General features: G+C 48.4%; 1 protein-coding gene across 2 annotated transcripts; it reads right to left on the bottom strand.

Moving 5' to 3' along the window:
• Positions 1-8,233: 8,233 nt before the first annotated feature.
• Positions 8,234-21,144, bottom strand: LOC144168580 (uncharacterized). Of its 2 annotated transcripts, XM_077697537.1 has the most exons (3): positions 21,055-21,144; positions 15,766-15,955; positions 8,234-8,456 (listed from the first exon to the last, which is right to left on the bottom strand). In XM_077697537.1, exons 1-3 carry the CDS (start codon positions 21,085-21,087, stop codon positions 8,353-8,355), a joined length of 327 nt encoding a protein of 108 aa, XP_077553663.1. In that variant the 5' UTR covers positions 21,088-21,144; the 3' UTR covers positions 8,234-8,352. The 2 variants fall into 2 exon arrangements, 1 of the variants encoding a protein (XP_077553663.1); XR_013322190.1 differs by lacking the exons at positions 15,766-15,955; positions 21,055-21,144 and adding an exon at positions 12,712-12,850.
• Between the last annotated feature and the right edge of the window lie 1,628 nt (positions 21,145-22,772).

Genomic DNA, 22,772 nt, shown 5'->3' on the forward strand with positions numbered 1-22,772 from the left:
ACGTCATAGCGTACGCCCCTCGTTCGTTCGTCTTCGTGTCGTCTTGCCCATGCACTCTGTACCGTAGAAGAGCAGCGACTCGAATGTCGAAGCTGCTGTAGGTGATCATTGACTCAATATGACCCGGCCGCGGATAGTTCGCACGGCCGAGGAAGAGGCCGAACTCGAGGCTCGGCGTGCAAAGCATCCGCTCGAGATGATAAGTCGCGCTTGCAGAGGGGCGTACGAAAATGTCGACGAAAAGGGCGAGCTTACTCTGGCCTTGCTGGACCTAAGGTCATTGAAATTCCATGCCGCCGACGTCAACCACGACACCACAACGATACCAAAACTCAACTTTGCGTCCGTCAATGGTCACCTACAACAGCTTTGCCATTCAAGCCTTGCGCGTGAGTGCACGCTTCCCTGAATTTTTTTCAAAGTTCGTCAAACTTGAACGATAAAAAAAACGCCCACCTACCCTCGCGGGAACCCCTGTGTAGACGCGACGCATAGGGGGTTCACGTTGCAGCGTTGGACAGCGAAGGAAAGGCGCTGGAACGATGGAGCGGAGCGGAGCAGGCACCGCGTTTTATAGCGCGCATAACGGTGAGGGGACGCGCCGGCGCCAATGCGTCTGCCGCGGCTATGACGCAACACAATCCAACACAATCCACGTTAATCCAATCCAATCCAAATCCAATCCAAGCCAAGCCAAGCCAAGCCAAGCCAAGCCAATCGAACCCAATCCAATGCCCCTCGCGAGAGAGTGTTCGCTATCGGAGAGGAGAGGGGGTGGGCGGCGGAGAGCGCAGCTGGCGCGGCGAGGAGAATGGGGGTGGGGTGGACGCCGACAACGCCGACAACGCCGGATGGATCCAGAGACAAGGCGAGTGAATGAGATGCGTTCGCATCTAATATGTCTTATCACGCGCGAAATCTATGAATGACAACGTTGTGCATTATCAATGTGATTTCGGGCAGTGTTTTTTTCTCTCGAACCGGTGGGGTCTGCGCTTGCAGCACTATTCTGGTTGTGCCAGACATTTTTCGTTGACGAATTGAACTCACTCCCACACCAACTCCTCCCTTCCCCTTCCCAAAACCACAATGCCCGATCACCTCCTTCGCCACTCTGTCCGCCCCCCCCCCCCGTAGATACACCTTTCTCTCACAGCTCTGTCCTTCCATCCAGTATAGAGCTTGACTCATGATGGTTCGGAATTAATAACAAGACAGCGACTCACCGAAAATTAGGTAAAATACGCCAAATATGCTGATCGCGTGCAAATGCGAAGCCAATGCCAAACAAAGCTCCGAAACGGCTGCCGAGCTATCCCACTCCATCACGCGGGAGTGCTTGTATGGGGATAACAAGGTGCACGATCTCAAAGGTCCGCACTCGTTCCCCAGCACCTTGTTACTAGAAGCGGAGACTGTCTCAGGCGCGATTATCAACAAGCTGTGCTTTGCTCGGCGCTCTCAAGCGGCGCGCCACCATTGACTTCTCGCCAGTGGGTTGCGTCGTACCGCCTGCTCGCCGTTTTGGATGACACGTTACTGTGCTGTGTAAGAAGAGATTTAAGATATTTTAATGCACGTACGGCCTCGCGAATAACAGGTGCACATTGAAGTGTAGAGAGTCACGCTTATACGTCTCTATGTAACCAGAAGTTCCGATTTATCATGTATATTTCTGTTTGGTTTTACCTTCCACGCACTAGAACTAAGGCTGTTGCTCGTCGCTTACTGGTGGGGAGGTATCCACTGAAAGGATTCACACTATGCTAGACAAACTTATCTCGAGTCCTAGATGCCAGCCGAGTGGTGAATAAAGGGGCCCTGCAACACTTCTTTCAACTTTTTTATATCCTAAATGCTTTCAGAACGTAGTCAAAAACACACTCAGTACTTAGAATAGGGGTCGCAAGGTACCTCAGACCAAAATTACTGCTATTTTCTCTCTTTCCCGGACTTGGCGTTTTTCGAGCGCTCGAGTTACAGCATCACAGCGGGGTAGCTGCTATTGGCCGGCTTTCTTTCAGTTGCAGCAATAAACGCACTCGATAGCCACTTTAAAAGACTACCAGAAACGCAAAGCAGAAAGTGAAGGCGGATGTGCTGCGACGAGCAAAATCAGGCCGTGCCGCTCCTGGCTGGCGGCAACTATAGCAGAGTCCTTCAATGCCTTTCTGGTTATGAAACTTCGCCATAACGCTATGGGAGAGCTTTGTACGCTGCCGTGCCGTGGCGCTGGTGTTGATCGGAGGGCAGCCGGAGGCGTGGTCAGAGCGCGTTTGGCAGGGAACGGACCACGGAGTAAGATAAAACAGACGCTCGCCGCCTTATCAGCAGTGCGCTCTCGCTTTACATGTCGTGGGCCGCTCAAATGAACTTATCACTTTGTGAGTGGCGAAAAAATCTGGTGCGAACGGGCATGCTGCTACTGCTGCTGCTGCGTTCCTGCCTGCCGGTCTGGCTACAGAGCAGGGCGGCCGCCCGATGCCCTCCGATCTGCGGTGTCGCCACTCGCGGTAGCCTTTGTCCCCGTACGAAACTTGGCCGGGAGTTTCATGACCAGAGAAGCATTGAAGGACTCTGCTATAGCTTGCACGATGCTTCCAGACGCGAAGGAAAGCGCTAATCAGTAGTGTTTCAGAGCGCATTTAAACGTGCCAAAGAAGGTGGTGGGGACTGAAATGAAATAATTAAAAAACACCTCAAGTTCTGATGATATCGCAGCGATGCGTTGTGGCGTTAGCTGTTTTGAAGTGCTATCAGCGCTTGATGTTTTGACGCTTTTTGACAACGTACTCCCAGTCTGCTTCCTCCGTGCTGCTTTGTCACCGGTCTCATTATGAACGCGTTTTACCTGACATATGTCGCATGCGTCGGCCGGCATGTCACGGTGTGCTTCTTGTGCCCTGTGCTTCCGGTTTCGGTTTGATAGTTTACTGACCAGTTAATTGCGCTGCAGCTGCACACGTTGTTATCGGCAATATTGTTCGCCAGTCTTCATTGGGCAAGCAAAGCCCGACGCGCGTAGAACATTGGCTGCACAATGTCAGCGCAGTAGGCGGCGCGTCAGCGAACCTGATCGTGTTATCCGCTGAATGAGATACGCCGTCGATTTTGTAGTACAAGCTACACTACGCCACCTCGGGAAGTCTTCGCGGGGTGTCCAGTTTTGCCCTTGGGCGCTAGAGGTCAAACCACACCCCTTTCCGCGAGCGCTTGACACGGAGCAGCGGCCCGATAACAGGGAGTGATAGGCGGCGGGGGAGAGAGAGGCGAGTACGAAAAGGAGACGTGCGCGGGACCCGTGCCCGGGACGTGGCGGAGGAAGGCGAGCAGGCAGCCACCGCAGCGATGACCGCGCGCCAAAAAGGAAGGCCACGAGGCCACACGTGCGGCGTGGAACCAGCAGAACCGTGTGCCATAGAGGAAGACGAACACCCAGCCGTGGTCCCTCGCACAGCGGCGTGGCTTAAACAACGCCGTGGGGCGAAAAAGAGGAAAAATTCTACTGTTCCGTACAGCTTCGCTTCAAGTCTTACGCATTAGTGTGATCTTCCTTCATTTTTTTCCAGAGAGATGCACTCATGGAGTTATGCACACCCAAAATGTCTAATTGTGTTGGCCACTTCTAACAATTTTTATTGGTTGACCGATAACTGAGGCCGACCTAGAATATACGGAGCTATATTAAATATCAGGGCTCACGTGCGTTTAGTTCGCTTTGACGATGGGTATTTCATACCCGAATCTTGTGCTGTAATTGCTCTCGTCTGACTACTTCCAGTACAATACATTTTATGCAGTTATCGCACATGGACCATTCTTTTTTCTGCGCGCCATCATTTCCTGCACACGGGACTTCCCCTTTTGATTTTTATGCTCATTGGGTGGCAAGTATATTTATATGGTCGTTCTGACTGAAATAAGGTTTGTATCGCATTTGCATAAAGATTACTTGAGGCCTCTAAATCTCCCTATATGCAGTGAATGCAAAAGCTTGATCGCAATGGGTCGTGATCCCGACAGCAGCTCTCACTTTCACTGGCCAGTTCCTCTGATTCGGTGTGGGGGAATTATGGGTGGGTATTTCACAGACGCAGCCAGCTTGGAATACGTCAAACGCGAGGTGAGTGATGCAGGGCGTTCCGATACATCACTCACCTAAAAAGGATGTTACAAGCTAACATTACCCAACTTAACCTAATTCGGCCCTGACCTAACGTGACCTAATCTAAATTAGTTTTTTTTTATTTTATTTCCCTCAAAACAACGTCATGCTGCGAACTAGAATCATTGATTGATTGATTGTTGGGTTTAACACGGCGACGCTAAACAGGCGATGATGTGCGACGTAGTGGAGGGCTCCGGATTAATTTTGACCACCAGGGGATCTTTAAGGTGCGCCGAAATCTTGAAGACGCAGGCGTTTTCACTTTTCACCTCCATCAGAAAGTGGCCGCCGTGGCCAAGAATTGAACCCGCGTCCTTGGGCTCAACAGCACAGTGCCTTAGCCACTGAGCCACCGCAACGGGTCGAACTAACCACAGAAAGCATCTAACGTGAAACAGCCGTGAACTTATGATAGCATGGTCGTCGGCCAATCTTCTAAGTGGGCCGATCCAAAGACCATTCAAAACTCTGTACTCGGAAGCTGGGAATCTTCATTATGGTATCTCACAGAACGAGCACGACACGCGCAATGCCGCAGTAAACTATCACCAGGGAAAGCCATAGGGTTTTTTCACTCCAAGCAAGCAAGCTGGCATAATCGCACCACGAAAGCCGTGTTCCGTGTGTCGTAGGCGTTTAGTCACGTAGGCGTTGTGCCACTTTGCCTGTTTCCGCGCGTTCCTGGGTCGATTCGCGTTCCTCCCAATGACGTAGTTGCCATCGTCATTAGGATACAACTGAAAAGGCCAATTCGTCGCTAAATAGAATTCAGCGGTAAATCAGTATTGTGGTAGCTTCACTGATCCAGCACAGCACAGACGCGATGTATCGCTTCCACTCTGTGAAGAAAAACGACCAGCGAAGCTGTGGTGCGCAATGTTAGGGTCGTCTTTGCGTATAATTGCCCCATCGACGTCGATTAATACGGCACTTCCCCCAGCGAATGCACCGTACCATATCTCTCGACCTTGTCTCCCCACGCTCACCACCAAGCCTTTTCACGGGGACGTGTCTCAATGGGCGTTGTTCTGGGAGCAGTTCAACGGCGCAGTCCACACGAACCAGCTAGGCTCTCACCACCACGGATAAGTTTCAGCACCATCGAAACTACTTGGTAGGTGAAGCAGCAGCTGCCATCGTCGTACTGCCAGCAATGAAGGCGTGCTACGAGCGTGCCATCCAGCGGCTCAAGGACAGGTTCGGCGACAAGAGCCGTATTGTACAGTGAAATTTTAGACCACTCCGTAGACTGTAGCAGGTGCCACCTGCGTCTGACACGAGACAGCTTCGCAGCTTAAGGCTCCGTTCAGCTGAAAATCCGCTGCTTGAATGTGTTGGACGTCCCAACGAGCAGAGCCTCGGCGATTCTATGCGACATTCTGCTGAAGGTATGCCGGAAGAGATCGTCGTAGCGTTTCTACGACACTTCCGCCTCCAGGAGAAATCAACGGCCATGGCATCATCTTCTTCTGGGGAAGAAAATGCCACGGTTTGCCAGCAAGTGCAGCAGCTCTTGCGGTACATACACATCAAGCTCGAGGCAAGAGAGCGATGCGCTCCAGTTTAAATATTTGCGGATTCAAGCGACCGCCACTAACGTAACGGCAAATAGACATCGGTACTACACGCCTCGCAAGCTGCGATACCCGAGCGTAACGAGTGCTTTTTCTGCAAATCAGCAAAGCACAATACCGAGACCTGCCAGGCTTCTTTGAGCATCCCAGAAAAGATTTAGCGGCTGCCTAAAGCTACGCGATGCTACCGATGCACGACGACCAGCCACCGATCAAAGGAGTGCCGACAAAGCAATGTGTACAACATGCAAGGGAAGGCATCAAAGCGTCATGTGCGACCCAGGCTACAAGACAAGGCAAAACGAGATAAAGAACGAAACCACCTGCAATTTCCCGGTGCAGATGCTGGCCACCAAGACAGCATCTACTGCCCTCACTAGCTGCCAGTTGGGAGAAGACGTTCACCTGAAGACTTTCCGGTCGTGGATCATCGGTCCCAGAGACACGCGTTACATACGAGGCATTTTGGACGGCCGCATCTACGAACTTATATCAAAGAACCCGAAATTGGAACTAAAAGTTGTGGGAGAGACAAGCCTAGCTGTAAATGCATTTGCGTCGGCCGTACCTCCACAAGAACGTCGATACCAAATAGTTGAAGTGTGCCTGCGTTCGACGACCCACATCAAGTGATCGAGGCACTCGCCATACCCACGATCTGTCCAAACATTTCGGATACGGACATCAACGCAGCGTTCGCTGTACAGCTAAAAAATGCACACCATCGGCTGGAACACGAAAGAACCGTTCCAGAGGTGTGTGAGGAGCCAGCCGTAAGCCTTCTCGTAGGCTCCGACGAAATGTGGAGAATCGGCGACACGATTCGTTGCAGCGAGGTTAGCGGTTTAGTTGCCCTAAACACTACGATTTAGTGGACGCTGCAAGGTTCAGCCACTGAAACAGAAGACGACACCTAGCTCCAAGCAAGCGAAGTGCAGCGTTCCTCAGGAGCAAGTACTTCAACGAGCAGACACTAACGCTGGCATTTGTAACGCCTGCCTCCGGGAGACGGACACGACACTTAACGAAAATATTTGTGTACCTTTGGAACTGCAGTTTACGGCGCTCGATCAGGAAAAGACCGCCAAGACGAATGTCGAGTTCGAACGACGATTGAAGATCCAGAAAGAAGTAGTTTCGAAAACCAACATCTCCGTAAAGTCGTCTCGCCCCGGTGCCTTCAACAGATATCAGACAGCAGTGCATTGATCGAGCGGGGCAACCATACAACCCGACGGTCCTGGTCAAGAAAGCCAGTACTCAAGCTCATGTACCATTGAGAGATGAGAGTCGAGGTTGTACGACCAAAAAAAAGGGAAAAAGACCTGCAGGAGGGCCAAAAAGACAATGTGGACTGAACCGCCCTCTATGTTGAGTGTTTGCCTAGAACTATGGTGCTGTGTTTTCGCCAGGAGCCTTTTGCAAGATGTTAATGTTTTCCGCATGTGTTTTGTGGCCAGGAGTATGTTGCGAATTCTAGGGGAAGAAGATGCGGTGGCTTGAACATACCGCACCGCAATCATCATTGTAAATTTGTCAGTCATTGCCATTAAAACGTTGCATCTGGGTGTCTGACGACAAGATTTTCGGGTGGCTCATCCACAACGAGGAGGTCGCTCCACGACAATTGTCGTATAATTTGTTTCCGAATAGTTCCGGTAACACAACAGTTACAGGCGTTTTCTGTAACCACACTACCCCCGTAGAGGGTCATGCATTGAGAGCAGGCACTAATTCTGTAAGATGTAAGCTTCACTGTGGACGTATTATTACGACAGGTATATGGTAAAATCGTCTTAGCGGCTAATTGTTATTTAATTTGTTTCTTGAAAATTTCAATGACACAAGATGAAAACCATCTCCCGTAATCATTCTCCCTCCGTAGATGGCCGTACTAATGTGGCTGCAATTTTATTTCCCCTTGGCCGCCGACACGCATAAGTTCGTGTGAAGGATGGCGTGAACACAACTTCCGCTCTCTCTTTCTAAATATCTGTGGCAGCTAGAAACAGCCCCATGTATATATTCAGACGCGTGTATCCATGCACATATGACATAGGCCCGTTTGCCCGTACGCATAAGTTCTTGTTTAAGTTCCCGCTTACGAATAAGACACCAATAAGTCGAAGTCGGTCACGGCAAATAAGCCGGTTGCCAGAAAACCCGACGGAAACGCTACCTTAACCAAGCGTTTGTATCAGTTTCGGGCGAACGACTTCTTACCTAGACAGCACTAAAGTCGTAGTTGAGAACTTACTCCCACACTTATCGCGTTCGGGCAAACGGGCCATAATCTTCCCTCTATTCTTCAGCAGTTTTCAGCACCCTGAAGGATCACAAACTCATTGTGAGCCTGCGTGATTCTCTACGTCTGGGTTAAACAGGACACACGGATCTCATACGTTGTAAAGCAAAAATGTGCACTACGTGCGCACTTTCAGAAAGTTCATGCAAACTCATAGGCGATTATTTGAATGAACTACCTGTAGTCATTTATTTTTTGGAATGAAGGAGTTGTGGGCCATTTAAAATTTTTCTGCCTCAGAACACAACGCATTGTTTGCGATTACAGCAGTATTGCGACGAGCACATCTTTTGTGCGGCATGGCCTCAAAAATGAGCTTGCTCAGCTTGCCGGTGGGTGCTTCGCACATCAGGAACACCAAGTAAGAGAGCATCACGCTCCAAACAGACACGGAGAAGAAGAGGGACATCTGAAAAGCAACAGGACAACGTCAGTCATTAATTTAGTTTCTCAGGTTCACACCCATAGAAATATATTGGGCAAGAATAAAAACAGGGTATTTCCCACACTGCAGCATCGTGCCGTCGCACGAACACTGGACCTCCTCGATTATCAGTCCCGGATGGTCTGCGGACTGCCCGAGACGTGGTCCGGCGCTCGATTTTCCCATGTATTCCTATGCGACTTCCGGTCCTAGGTCAGTCCTCTGACTGCCCGCGGATCGTCCAGAACTGGTAAATAGAGGATGCCCACTATCTGCTCCCGTGGCGGCGGCAATACTTCAAACAAAATAATAGGTTTCGACAAAATGGAACCGACATAACATCATGGAGTCAATATAGCAACGGGCCAAAATAGCCGTGCAAAAAGGCACAACGACATAACAGCACATTGACAAAACAGCACTGTAATGTTAGGCGACATTACATTCTACTATCTTAAGTTTCAGCCATTGCCCGAGCATCTTTAAATAAGATACTTCAACAAGGTACAAATTTAGTCTGGTTGATACATATTCAAAGACAACAAAACATCGCAAAGGACGGGACATAAAGGACAACAGGACGAAGCGCTGATGGACAAGGAGGCACAACAGCGCTTCCCTGTCGTTCTTCCTTGTCCCGTCCTTCGCGCTGTATTGCTGTTACCTTTGGGTGTATCTAATGGCTTCAACAAGTTCATTTTTCTTCTTTCTCTTTAAAAAAAATCTGACTGTTCTCTCCTCAGAACGTCTCCTATCTCTAGGCTGAACGACCAGCTGCAAAGTCAAAATTTTCGCTTTCTCAGTTTTAGTGCGCAAGCACTCTGGCGGTAGCTACTATGGTTTGGCGGCGGCGTTCTAACCGACTGAGCGAAGACAGAAAGAAAACGGAGGAGGAAAGTATGGCGAAATAGTGATGGAGAGGGCCGTATGCTGAGCACGCACGAGACGGTCGTCGGAGTGGTTGGCGAAAGTTTCTTGCGGAGGGCGCCACGCGCTGCTATGGCATCATCTCTCTCACTGCCTCCCCCTCACACTCTCGCCAGACGCTACTCCTCCGTCCGTGGCTCATGCGAACCGCGTGACATCTGCGCGGGATGTTCAAGCGCGATTTGCAACAACATTCTTGCCGGCGGCGGCGACGTGCTCGGAGATAACTGCGCCGTAGCGCGCGCCGCAGTGCGTTTGCGGATCACGCCATCACTTCCTGAGACGCAGCAGACATGCGCCTTGACCGAGAAGACTGCAGTTCGCGCTGCGCACAAATTTTGCATTAGGGGGTATAGTAATCGTCAGTGCATTTTTCTCTCAGATTTTCGCTCATTGCACTAAAGAAACGTTTTAAATGGGAAATAAAAGCTGACTTCATCAGTGTTGAGACGTGTTGCGAAGCTCACTTATATCTCGTTTCGTCAAGACTTGTAATTCCGTTAGCTATATAGATGGAAATGTGGCATAAATATTTTTCCTTCGATCCGCGGGAACGGGCAACGGAAGAGCAGGGAACAAAACAGCGCGTGTGGGCAGTTAGGCACTACGTTCTGGAAGCCTAGTTGCCCGCTCTAGGAACGCGGCCACCTTCGCATGTTTTTTCGTGATAGGGGGCGCTCGGGTGGGAGCATGGTCTTACCTAGGTGGCGTACGAAGGCTAAGAAAGAATTTCCTACTGTTTTAAGCTGTGGTGGAATCCCACTCGACAACGAGTTACAAAACCGAGCCAGTATCACGCAGGAACTTTGCGAACCGAGAAGTGCAGGAGAGCGTATCAAGAAAGGGGTTGTTTCGCCATTTTATTGACACGGCCGGCAATGCTCCACCGGCTCTGTTGGCTTATTCCTAGTCAAAAGACGCGGTCTCACGAAAACCAGAAGCATAGTTTCGTTTATTTCGTTATTCCGCGCGTTTCGTTATTGCTTCGGGCGGTGATACTCTCGCTAAGAGGAGATAACGAAGCCGGGATTGGGCAGTTTCAGCTCAACCGAGCGCACAGCCCTTCTGAAAACTCGAGGCGGTCAGAGTTACGGCATACGTCAGCTTCCCTAAAGGGCTGCGATTGACATGCGGGGTTGCGTGTATTTAGGGCGGCTTAAAAATGGTGCGACGTATGTACCTAGGTTGGTTTGGTTTGGGGTGCAGTAAACCACCGTATTGAACCTTCGTGATGTCGCTACTTTTCTAACTGCCTTATCAGTACAAAAAATGCTGTTGTGAATTTCAACCTAGACTGATTTCACCTCTTTTTAAAGAGACACTGCAACACTTTTTTGGCACTTCTTTTTATATCCTAAGTGCTTTCAGAACGTAGTCAACAAACACACTCAGTACGTAGAATAAAGGGTCCCGAAGTACGTCAGCCAGAAATGTTTGCTGTGTGCCCATCAGAGAACTAAGAAACTTGCTCAAGAAAATGTTTTTCTCTTTCCCCTATTTCACGTTCTTCCAGCGCTAGAATTACGTCATTACAGCGGTGTGGCGGCCATTCGTCGGATTCCTTTCAGTTGCAGCAATAAACGCATTCGATAGGCACTTTAAAAAGAAAGCCACAAAAGCAAAGAAATGGAAGGCGCATCTGCTGCGACGAGCAAATCACGCTGAGGCGCTCCGGGCTGCCGATAGCTTTCACAATGCTTCCAGACGCGAAGGAAAGAATGAAAGCGCTTATCGGCAGTGTTGCAGAGTCCCTTTCATCACGCACAACCCTCTAACAAAAACCTCTTCGGTTTACTAGGCATAGACCTTATAAGTAAGTATGCACTAGAGAGGAAACTGCGCCTTGGAATCCATGTCGGCAAGGGGGGGGGGGGGGGTAGTGGGGGTTGGCCTTATGAAAAGAGTGGAGCTGCTAGCTTGGTATGTCTATCGGGTTCTTAAGCGTCTTCTTGCATTTGCTTTCTTCACTATGCATTGGTATGTCTACGAGGTAGCCGCTCTGGCCGGAATGGCCGAAACTTGCTACGCTTTTCTCGCTTCACTTGGAAACTCAAAATTATCTCCTTTAGATCATGCTAAGACCGCTGTGCTTCATTATAAGCCAGTGGGAGGGCTAGTGCCGGCGAGCGACCATCAGCAAACATTTACATAAGTACAAACCCGGAATGTAGACACATTCGTTTGTGGTAAATAGAGTGCGCTTCCCGGTCCTTTTTTGCCGTAGCAGTACATATGTTAATTGCGCCCGCACACCTTCAGTGAGTGGGTCATTTGCCGCTACGAAAGTTGTGGCAGACGGTCTGTTACGAAAACACGAACGGAAACACCGGGAATGCGAGGTGCTCGTTTTCATAGGTACTCGCATAAAAGCTTTCAGAGCTTTTCAAACAAAATATTCTTTGAAATTTTTCCAGAATAAGGGCCTTTAATTAGTTTCTCACGAAATTTTACATTATTGTTAGCTACCAGCTTGGTCTGCAATAGTAGGCATGACCGTTCTGGCCGACTCTCAGTAAAAAGACGACGATTTGTTTTTTTAATTTTTTAGCTTTAAAATGGGCTGGTTTATTTTGTAATTATATCATTACAGACTAGTATTTTCATTTTTGTGGCATTGTATTTGAATTTACGGCCAAAACGTTTCCATTCAAGCGAATGATGAAACTAAATCGAGCGCATGGTATAATGGCGACCCATGACGACATAAACGGCCTTGATGTGAGCCGCATAGACGCTGGCGCCAGATTCCTCTATAGTGTATAAAGTAAGAAACACTACGTTACTAGGTGCTAAAGTGTGCTGAAGGCAACGGTGGTTCCTGCAGAAATATCGGGGGCTTGTTCTACATTTAAAGTGGTATAACAGCGACTTGCACTATCATGTTTCTCTGCCCGCCCATAAGGGAAGAGCGGAGCAATGTACAATAGTATCATGGCTTATTCGAAAACCACTCACATGCACACATAGCTTAGTGAAATAGAGCGATAATTTTGTTGTCCAATCCCGCAATAAACTTTATTATGCGGTTGATTTTCCCTGTGACTACAAATCGCAGAGGGCGATATTTCCGACAACATGACGAAGAGCGCGGACAAAACGAGACGGTCCTTGGGCGTCACGGTCATTTCTTCCGTTTGTCTATAATTAGCTTAATTAGTAGCGTCAATAATTATTAATGTAAACAATTGCCGCGCTTGCTAGTCCTGCAAAACATTCTTTGGAACGAAGTGAACTCGTATGTTCGCACATGCCCATTGAGGAAAATCAGTTTGTAGACAGTGTATAAACGCAGTAACTACTGGTAGAACCTTACCTGGTTAAAAACTGAATAGTGCAGACGCTCCCTAGAAGTGTGAAGTACAGCTTGCAGAAAGGGCAGGTGGATGAGGTAGATGGCGAAGGATAGCCTACTTAGAGGCACAAGGGGCTTCCAGGACAAAACGTCTCGTACAAAACCTGCAAGAAGACGTTAAAAATTCCGCACAACAACGAAATAGTCTTTTGCAGTTATACATGAAGAAGAAGCATGCCCAGGATTTAATATTTTTCTATAAACATGCTAAGTACCCTTACTACAGGGCCGTTTCAAAGGCCTTCCGAAGGCCTTCGAACGAATGGACTATCGAGAGCTCAATTGAAAATACACAAGGCGCAGTTTTAAAGGTATTCGAACTTTTTTCAACTTTTTTTGAAACCTTAAATGCTTGGAGAGCGTAGTGACCCAACACACCAAATACTTAGATTAGGGTGTCGCAAAGTACCCCAGCTAAAAATTACGGCTCCATGCCGATCAGGTAACTTGGAAACTCGCTCAAAAGATTTTTATCTCTTTGCCGGTCGTGACGTTCCTCGACGGCCCGAATTGCGTCACTGAGGCCATGTAGCGGCTGTTGACCCGTTTTCCTTCAGTTGCAGCAATGAACACTTTTCGATAGCAACTTCAAATATAAAGCCACAAAGCCAAAGAAGGAACTGAAGGCGTATCTGATGCGACGAGCAAATCACGCAGTGCCGCTCCGTGCTGGCGATAACGATAGCCTTCGCAGTGCTTCAAGACGCAAAGGAAAGAGTAAAAGCGCTTATCGAAATTGTTGCAGGGTCCCTTTAAGTCAGCGTCCAACGGTAAATTGAAAGTTGCCGTGTAGCACATGCTAAAGAGTTGTTTAGATCGGTATTTGCTGGAAAAATGTGTCAATTGCGGTATCATTTGAACATTTTAAGCCTTAAAATAACCGTAGAAAACGGAAGTTCGTCTGCCTGAACATGACTTGCCCCAATTACTTATCACTGAGCTAAATACAGCAACTTTGGCGAATGACGAGGTCGGTAATGCGACTATATTCAAAAACGCGATTTTTTGTGACCCGCAGGCTGTGCACACATTACGTTGTCGACACTCCGTGTAGCACATAAACCATGTCAAGTCTTGGTCCAATTGTTTCCCTAGCCTTACGATCTTATGATTTTGCTTCTTTGATAAGAGTTGTGAGTCATTTAAGTGTAATGTGGCTAAAAAGGGTAGTCATAGTTGTTTCGTAATGTATGGCGACGAGAATTGTACACCTGCCAGCACAGAATCCCCGAATTAGCAGGCCTTCGCATTTTAATGCGGATTTTGGCCAGTCCTACCAGGGGTGTTTTGAGGAATGTGTGACTTATAAAATCCCCTACTTTTCTGCTACTCCTATACCCGAATAAACGAGCAATCACAACTATTATAAGGGGTAGGAACGTATCATTCCGCTTTTTTTTTTGTGCGTTGATCGATTCGAGAGCGAAAAAACCCGCAAATTTGGCGTTTCGGTTCATTGAATGTTGGGTTTATAACGCGCCGACGCAACGCAGGCGATGAGGCGCGCCGTAGTGGAAGGCCCCGGACTAATTTTGACCACCTGAGGATCTTTAACGTGCGCCTAAATCTCGAACACACGGGCGTTTTTGCTTTCCGCCGCCATCAAAAACGCGGCCGTCGCGGCCGGATATCGAACCCTGCGTCCTTGTGCACAGCAGCACAACGCCTTAGCCACTGAGCCACCGCGGCGGGTGAAGTTGGCGTTTTGAGACCTTAAGTTTGTGTGGCTCTGAACCTACCTTTTACACCTTTAAAAAAAAATGGCGTCAAATTGGGTGTTTTCCTGAATCAAATTCATCAATACTTAAGCGGAATGCCCTATGTACACTTCATATGCACTTACGTACGACGCCTGTATACCTGCATCAGCGGGAGAGGGCACTGTATTAAGAACTCGAAGTTGAAATTGAAATTGGCACAAAAGCTACTGCGCTTAAAGACCGATTGTTCGGTACCCAATTTTACGACTTTTAGATTTCTCCAACAATTGATGGGTCCTTGGCTGTTATCGGTGGGATTTATGGTAATTGAGGACTCAAACGAAGTTGATCCCGCAAAATTTCAGAAAAGTTTTCTGAAAAAAATGTTGGTATTATATGAATGTAACCGTTTCCTTAACGTCGTTTAGTATCAGCTGGGTTTACAGAAAGCAAAGAAGCAGCGCTTAAGGTCCACCATTGAGGAAGGGGTGTAAGTTTTTCGCCTTGTAGCCACGGGACGAAAAATGTATCAGGGAAGACCGCTGTAGTTATCGCGAGATAAGAGAAGTACAGAAGTGCGTTGGAAAGAAAATGATTTTTTACTACGGTGGTTTTGTCTTGCGTTTATGCATTTTCCAAAATTCCCATTTTTTACGAAACCTTTGCAATTCCCGTCAAAAATTCACATCAGGTGTTAACGGATCGCTTGGAAGATCACGCTGCAGCGAGTCTGAGGTCAAAATGCAGCGCTCAACCTGCACAGCGCCAAACCAAGTGCTTTCGTGATTTAAGCGTGATCTTAAATGTCTACTCATGAATACAGAAGCGAATGATGGTGAGGAAAAGTGTTAAAAAGCAGTGGTTAATGAAAGGATCTGGGCCCCGTGACAACACATCCCCTCCTTCCATTCCTGTTATTATTGCTTTTCCACCACCACGAACCACTGTGAGCTCACCCGTATACTAAGGAGTTAAATCGGCCTCCACGTCAGTACCACACTTGATTTTTTAGGTGCGTTGAATAAACTCAGCCGCAGTCATGCATATATCTATCAAATATTAAAATACATTTTTCCTTAACGTGTTTTAGTAAGAATATTCCAGCACAAAAAGCTTGTCATTGTGAAATCAACGCATTAGAGGAAGTGTTCAAAATATAGAATTCAGGTCTCCTTTCTAGGGAATTGAAACTTGCCCGGATTAACTTTTTGATGTATTCGAAGTGGTCACTCAGTCGCGATGCCGGGAAAACTTTCCACGGGTGTGAAAAAAAAAAGTTCTGACCCTTAAAGATTTCACGATTTCCTGTGCTCACCTCCGCGGCCCGACGCGCATGCGAGCGTAACCCAGGACAAGAAGAGGGACCACATGATGCGGTCGACGAACGATGTGATCAGCTTGCCCAGTTCGGATGTGGGCACCGGGTCACGGTACCACGGCCACTTCATGAAAGCGCAGCACAGACCGCAGGACGCTGATAGGCACCAACCTGCTGCCTGAAGCGGCTACAAAGTGCGAGCAGGAAGACGTGGGTGCACTTTTTATTAGCCAATTCCAGGTAGAACGGTTCGTCGCTTGTAAAGAATAGCATGTGAATATCAACACACTTTTAAACTCATGGAAAAAAATCTTTATGCATAGAAATGTTAATTAATTCCATCTTCTAAACACAAAAGAGCATTCACAGAAGCGACCATTTACCTGCGCCATCAAAATGTTAGAACAATTCTTTCGGCAGTAGGCCTGAATAGCCCTGTTGAACGCGACTGGGGCACTGTGCTAATCAAAGTCCGGCAGTCGGCTTCCTTCCAATGTATACAATGACGGAAAATTACAGCGGAATAGCGCTAAAGTTTGCTGTTGACGACGTCCAGCACATGATTTGACTCGAGGAATCTGGTCAGCCTAGTGACAACGGGTCATGCGAGCATGCCTATTTGTTTGATTTTTTTATTGAATGTACGTTTTCACGCGCCAACACGACGCAGGCGATGAGGGGCGCCATAGTGGAGGGCTCCAGATTAATTTTGACCACCTGGGGATCTTTAACGTGCGCCGAAATCGCGTACACACAGGCGTTTTTGCTTTTCGTCTCCACCAGGAAAGCGGCCGCCGCGGCCGCGAATCGAACCTGCCACCTCGTGCTCAGCAGCGTGCCGATTTGATTGGCGTAGGGCACAGGGCGCAGGGCACATTTTCGGGCCAAACCGTATGCCGGGCCTCTTCATTTGCCAGACTTGTTCCCGCGGACGCTGCGATTGGTCATTGGGCGCATTGTGGCGAAGAAAATTTACGGACATTTTTTTAGATGCGGTGCGCCCGTTTGGAGATAAGCCCAACGGCGACTCGACATCAGAGACGCGAGGGATATGTCTGGAACTCTATTGCACCCATGGTGTACGAAAATGACCTCACCAGCTTCGATCACCTTTTAAACTCAAATCCTTTTCCTTAACCCCACCGTGGAGTTGGAGGTGCGAGTTGGGAAACTCATCTCAGCAGGCGTTTTGCACCACAGACATCTACTCAGCTTCACTTAACCCCTAACCGCACCTAATTCGAGCGCATCTCAACGTCAAGCACTTTATTTATTTATTTATTTATTTATTTATTTATTTATTTATTTATTTATTTATTTATTTATTTATTTATTCTATTAAATTCCGCGTTTTTTTATGGCCAAGCTGGTGGAGATGCAAACTGTATAAAATGTATGCACTGAGAACACATGTTCACGACGAACATCTGAAATCAACACGGGCAAAAACCAATCTAGAAGGAAAGCGTTGACCTCAGTAATTTGTTCCAAGTAGGTCAGGTGAAAGGTATGACAAATGTTTGTTTATTTTACTTGCTCGGCAATCTTTCCACCGAGCAAAGAAGATAACTTCCGCATTCGAACGTCCATCCTACAGGTAAACATACCAAACGTATAAATTTCAAACAAATAATAAATAAATTGACTTAGATAATATCACACGTCGCAGAAGGACGGAATGCTAGGCAAGTTAAAACGTATTCTTTTACTACAAGCAGCGCTCAACCGACGGAGCACATAGATGAAGAACTCACAGGACAGGCGCTGCAGACGGCAGCACGTGTTCTATGCTTTCTTGAGCTTTCCTCGAAGGCAATGTGGCAGTCACGTACACAGGTGGTGCGGTTGTTGAAGGTCCCCCGACCACCCATGTTTACCACACTCCCAGCCGACAATATGCTTAAGCCTGTAGGCTTGTGGAAGGAAAGTGGCAGCAGCGAGCGCGCGATCAAAGATCAGGAAACGAAGGAGGATAGACAAAGCAGGAAGTCGGCGGCAACGATGGCGGGAAGCAGGCGAAGGGACGGCTGAATACTTGTAGAGTTGGCGGCCTGCATTAGGATAAGCCAGCAGATGAAACTACAACGCTGCCTGCGCTAGTGATGAAACCGGCTGAGGAGGTCTGCTTAGAAGAGTCTGTAGTCAGAGCACGAGGAAGGCGGTCTATCATTTCTACCTAAGGGTGACAGCTGCTAAACGAATTGCCCAATTCAGCCACTCGCGCGGGTGACTGGCCGGAGGAAGGTTGTTTCGAGAGCACTATAGTTAACTTCACACTCTGCGGGAAGCACTGTTGATGGTGCACGGCTCTGAACAATACACCTAGTTAGCGCGTTTAACTGACCGTGGCATTCTGCTGGGGCCGGCTGACGAACAGCGAGGCGTTGAGGCCTACTGGGAAGGTCCGTTCTGTCCCCCCGCAGTAGCAAATGTAACTGCATGCTCGCTACGCCTATTGTTGCTCTTCTTCAGCCGGCGATAGCGGACTGCCAGGGTGAGTTGGATGAGCCCGATGGGCGGCTTTCTTGACAGCCGCATGGCATCCACCATGGGCCACGCAGACTGTGAAACAAAAAAAATCTGCAGAAATTTAGAGAACTGTCTGCTAATGCGTAGCATTCTTATGCCGCTTGCCTAGAGTGCGAGTTCTTCACAGCCAAATTTTCTGGTTTTTTCTAAATAGGGTTTTTCAAAATTTTGTTCGACCAATTATCTCCATTTACTATATTATAGCGATTACAGGAGGAACTTCAGCAAAATCTGCATTTTTGTGGAAATGCAGGGCGTGACACCGTCCTGGCTGCGGGGGGGGGGGGGGGGGGGCGCGGGGAGTGCTCGGCAAAGAATGCTACACATTATTACAATCGTCCTTGAAAAGAAGACACAGGATCTACGCGAAAACGTCCACGAGGGACGTTAGTGGCAGCTGTAATCTGGCTATGGCGGGCGCTGACGACCTTGGAACTGTGTGATGGTTGCCGGATGGGATGACGCGAACGGCTGCATGTCGGGATCTGATAATACAGAGATTTAGCATTCCGAGTGCACCGTGTGTACCTGGACCCGACTGTGCATGGGCGCGGGCACGGCGAGGAGGGCCACCCCTCCCAGGAACGAATGCGATGGCATGGCAAGTGGAGCGGTCGCCCTTCAGCGGAACTAAGCCACGCCACCGGAAAGAATGCGTACATGCCCAGTCGGGTATCGGTATGCATGGTACACACGGTACACACGATACACATGGTATGTTAAAACTAGAGAGCTCTAGCAGAGCGGAGAAACGGTCACGGTACGGCACCCGGTAGGTGGCCGGCGCTACTGTGCGTGCGCAGAGACGGAAAACCGGGTTGTGCGCATGCGCAGGTGGACCGGGTACCGTACCTGGACTAGTTCTCCGCTCTGTTATAGCTATCTACTCTATAATTGCGCCGATAGAGACGGACGCCTCGACGCTCGTCTCGTCTCGTGGTCACGGGGCTGAGCGTTGGGGATTGTTGTGACGCGGCGAGGTCGCCTGGGGAATAATTTCCCGCGGGCGCCTTCCAGTTAACAACAAACGCGCTTCACACTTGGCTGCTGAAACTTGGTCGTGGACCTTCTGTGGCGCTGGCAACAAGTGCGGGAGACTTTTCGTAGCTGAGAACTCCAGAGGAGCTCTCAGGAACTTGCCGCACGACTCGCGTGCGCCGGTACTTTCCGGCAAGCCAAGAGAAGTGATGGCACAGCAGTTATCTTGGCTTGGGCTTCGGACAATTATCGCTTCGATTTTCGTGTCAAGGGAACTTTTGAGCACAAGGGAAGACCCAGTCACCCCGTCAGTAGCTTCGAGGGCAAAGGTATGACCTCTAGAGCACGAGAAGCGAGCTACGCTCGTGCAAGATTGAGAGAGAGAGGGCAGTAGATGAAAGAGAGGGGAGAGAAACGCATAGGAACTAGGGTAGGGGGAGGGACGGGGAAAAGGGGGAGAGGAATCGTGACGTGAAGGGGGAAGTAGGAGTGAGTTGGTGATAATGGGAAGTGGGATGACAGAAGGGAAGGAAATGGGGATGGGCGATGGTGACGGCAATAAGAAGGCGAGGGACAAGGAGCGTATTAACGAGTGTAAGGAGAGTAACTTAGAAGGGCAAAAAGAAGGATGCATAACGGCGTAGCAGAACGGGGGGGGGGGGGGGGCGTGGATTGAGGGCCGCTACAATCAGAAGTCGAAACTGCGTGCGAGTCAAAGTCAAAGTTCAACGAGTCAAAGTCCAACACGTATACGAGTCACAGACGACAACCAACTGCAGGAAATCCAACTTTATCAGTGGATAAACTATGCACCCATCCGCCTAACGACGACGATTGTTGAACACGAAAGTTTCTTCGTGTGAAATCGAATGACGAAGAGTCAAAGTCAAAGCCGCGGTGAATAAAAGTGCAAACTTCATGCTAGTAAAAGTCAAAGGTCAACGAGTCTAAGTCGAAACCGTCTGCGAGTCAAAGTCCAAACTCAGGCAACAACAAAGTAATCCCTCACGAGAAGCTCCGCGTTCAACCGTCGTAGTCGTTAGACGGAGGGGTGCATGATTCTCTTTTTTGGAGCAAGTAATGACCCTCATTAAAACGCCGCTATGCGTTGATGAATATGATGTATCTTTGATCCCTTTTTTGTGCAAACTTCTTCACCGATGATTCCTTTAAATCAAGCAATTTCTCGCCAAGGGTCCCCTGACGGGTCCCCTGTCGGGTCCCCTGACGCGACGGATCCCCTGACATTGAAAGCTTTAGCATGCTGGTCGAAAACTTAGCTTCAGCTACGCATTCATAACCTTGAGTCATGCTCAAACGTGCCTGCAGATTTTCTTCAGCAAGCTTTCTGGTTGCTTTCTTGCCGATGTAGATAAATCGTTGTATGCCCCTCGTATATACAGGCGCAATTATTCCAGACGGAGAGAATGACTTTAAGTGATTGCATACTATACACTATGAATGAATTATGAATACTACTTACACTGACACCCAGCAAGTAAGATGGCCATTTCACAGGAGTGCAATTCTCTAAACAAAATCTAGATTAAAAAGGGAATTGAAGAATCATGTTGAAGTGAGCAAAGTGAAAGCGGAGGTGTGGCCCACGGTGCATAACCATTGCTGGGGTGAGCTTTCCTGTCTCGACGTAATCTACAATGGGGCGATTGGGGTTGAGCTGAAGCCAAGAAAAGCAATTTCAGTTTGAGGAGAAGTCGAAGCTCTTAAGTTCTCTGGTCCATCTCTGCGTAGGGACTACCCCTCAACATCGTTACTTACTTTCGAAAGCTTGTGATGCCTGAAGTCGTCCATGACGATAAAGGTGACGCAGCCAGAGAAGTAGCAAACAATATGATAGAAGGGCAGGCGGTAATACTCGGTCGCCATAACTCTGAGGACACTGCGCAAAGAGAGAACAATATCGTGAAGTATTTCAAGCAAAAAAACTACAAACCAGTTGAGGAGCACTCACGTATTCACAAGAAGGTGCGAGTATACCTCATACTGATACTAGTCGTACACGCACTCACGGAAAAAAAATTCTGAGGCCAGTTCCACTGAAGGTCTTTCGTGTCATAGAAAGTTGTACATAAGTGTATTAACACGCATCTTTTGTGTTCCGAGCAAATGCTTTTATGTCAGGCGATAATACCTTTGTCAGCATTTTAATGGTGCTTACTAGGTGCTTACTGGACGGGGGTACGCGTGACCGCAATGGATTATCATATTCCCCGGAACCTTGTTCCTTGCAGTTGTCTTTGCAGCTTTACCAAAGCTGAGCGTAAAAATAAATGTACGCGTTCCGACTCCAAGCAGCAGCTTCGAGCCAGAATGTTTTGCAGGAGCAAACGCACGGAAGCCAGCCTTGCAGATACATATGAGAACCTGCCGTTAGGCGAGGGAAGTCGTTAACAAAGAACCCAGGCATAGCTAATCCGGGGATGGACAAGCTAGGTTTCAAATTGATTTAAATTGAAAACTGAATTCGGTTTTTTCAGAAAAAATGTCAGGAAAACAATTTGCAGGGTAAAGGCGTCCAGGTGTGGCTAACTTAGATATTTTTGTGGTGTCTGCTAGAGTTCCCGCTCAAGAAACGCCAACAGAAACGCCTCATCCTCTCTCTTTTTTTTTTTGCGGTAAGGTCGCACTGAACATTCTGGAAAGTGTCTGACAACGACTTTCAGCAAAAAAACAAGCAAGCACAAATAGAGCTGCGGGGCTGAGGAAAAGTGAGCAGGGGCGTGAGAGGGGGGTAGGGGGGGGGGCAAGTACTGGGGCGACTTGCGAGGGGGGCAAGTGCCCCTTTTGCACCCCCCGGCCGACGCCCATGTTTACAACTTTACCGAAACTACGTAGTTGTGAAAAATAGATGAAACTCGGTGTAACGTTAGAGTCGCTTTCGCGGATGATTCTCACGTAATTTGTTACAAGGCAATTTTGATAAAACAAGAGTTACAGCTGTTTTATGTAATCACACTCCCTCCGAAGACGGCCATGCTTCTAAAGCAGACGGAAATTCCGCAGCAATTGCAGCTTCACTGTGAACTAACTATTAATGACAAGTAAATGAAACTCGGCACAGTGATAGACTTGATTTAGCGGTCGAATTCAGTATAACTTTTTTCCATGATACCTGCATTAAATTCAGAGCTACAGAGCATTTTACTGTAGCTGTGGGGACGAAAATCTCATGCGACGCGACTCTGTCGACAGACTCGGGTTTGGTCATAACCTAGCTATTAACAGCTTCTCTGTAGTAAGCTGGTAGTCATGATGCATGCATGCATGCGTGCGACAGAGACCCGGCACTGCAGCATCACACTAGTGTATATCATATGAGTTGAATGTAAATTCGGTCTGGGAAGCCTGAGTGCCAAGAATACATGAAGCCATCTGTGCCCTTCCCACTATACAGGTTGCATGGTGCTCGCCACTCAAGCGAAGGTTTCTGTGTAGAAAAGGCCCATTTCACCCGTGAAGAAAGCATGACCGTCTTG

Source organism: Haemaphysalis longicornis, unplaced genomic scaffold, assembly GCF_048455015.1.
Source record: "Haemaphysalis longicornis isolate Haplotype H1 unplaced genomic scaffold, Haemaphysalis longicornis Haplotype H1 scaffold_1, whole genome shotgun sequence".
NCBI lineage: Eukaryota > Metazoa > Arthropoda > Arachnida > Ixodida > Ixodidae > Haemaphysalis > Haemaphysalis longicornis.

Coding starts and splice junctions, on each gene's coding strand:
- LOC144168580 (XM_077697537.1), bottom strand. CDS start 21,087: ATGGACGACTTCAGGCATCACAAGCTTTCGAAA. Junction 15,956..21,054: donor GGCATCACAAGCTTTCGAAA/GTAAGTAACGAT, acceptor CGCACTTTGTAG/CCGCTTCAGGCAGCAGGTTG. Junction 8,457..15,765: donor ATGCGCGTCGGGCCGCGGAG/GTGAGCACAGGA, acceptor GTTGCTTTTCAG/ATGTCCCTCTTCTTCTCCGT.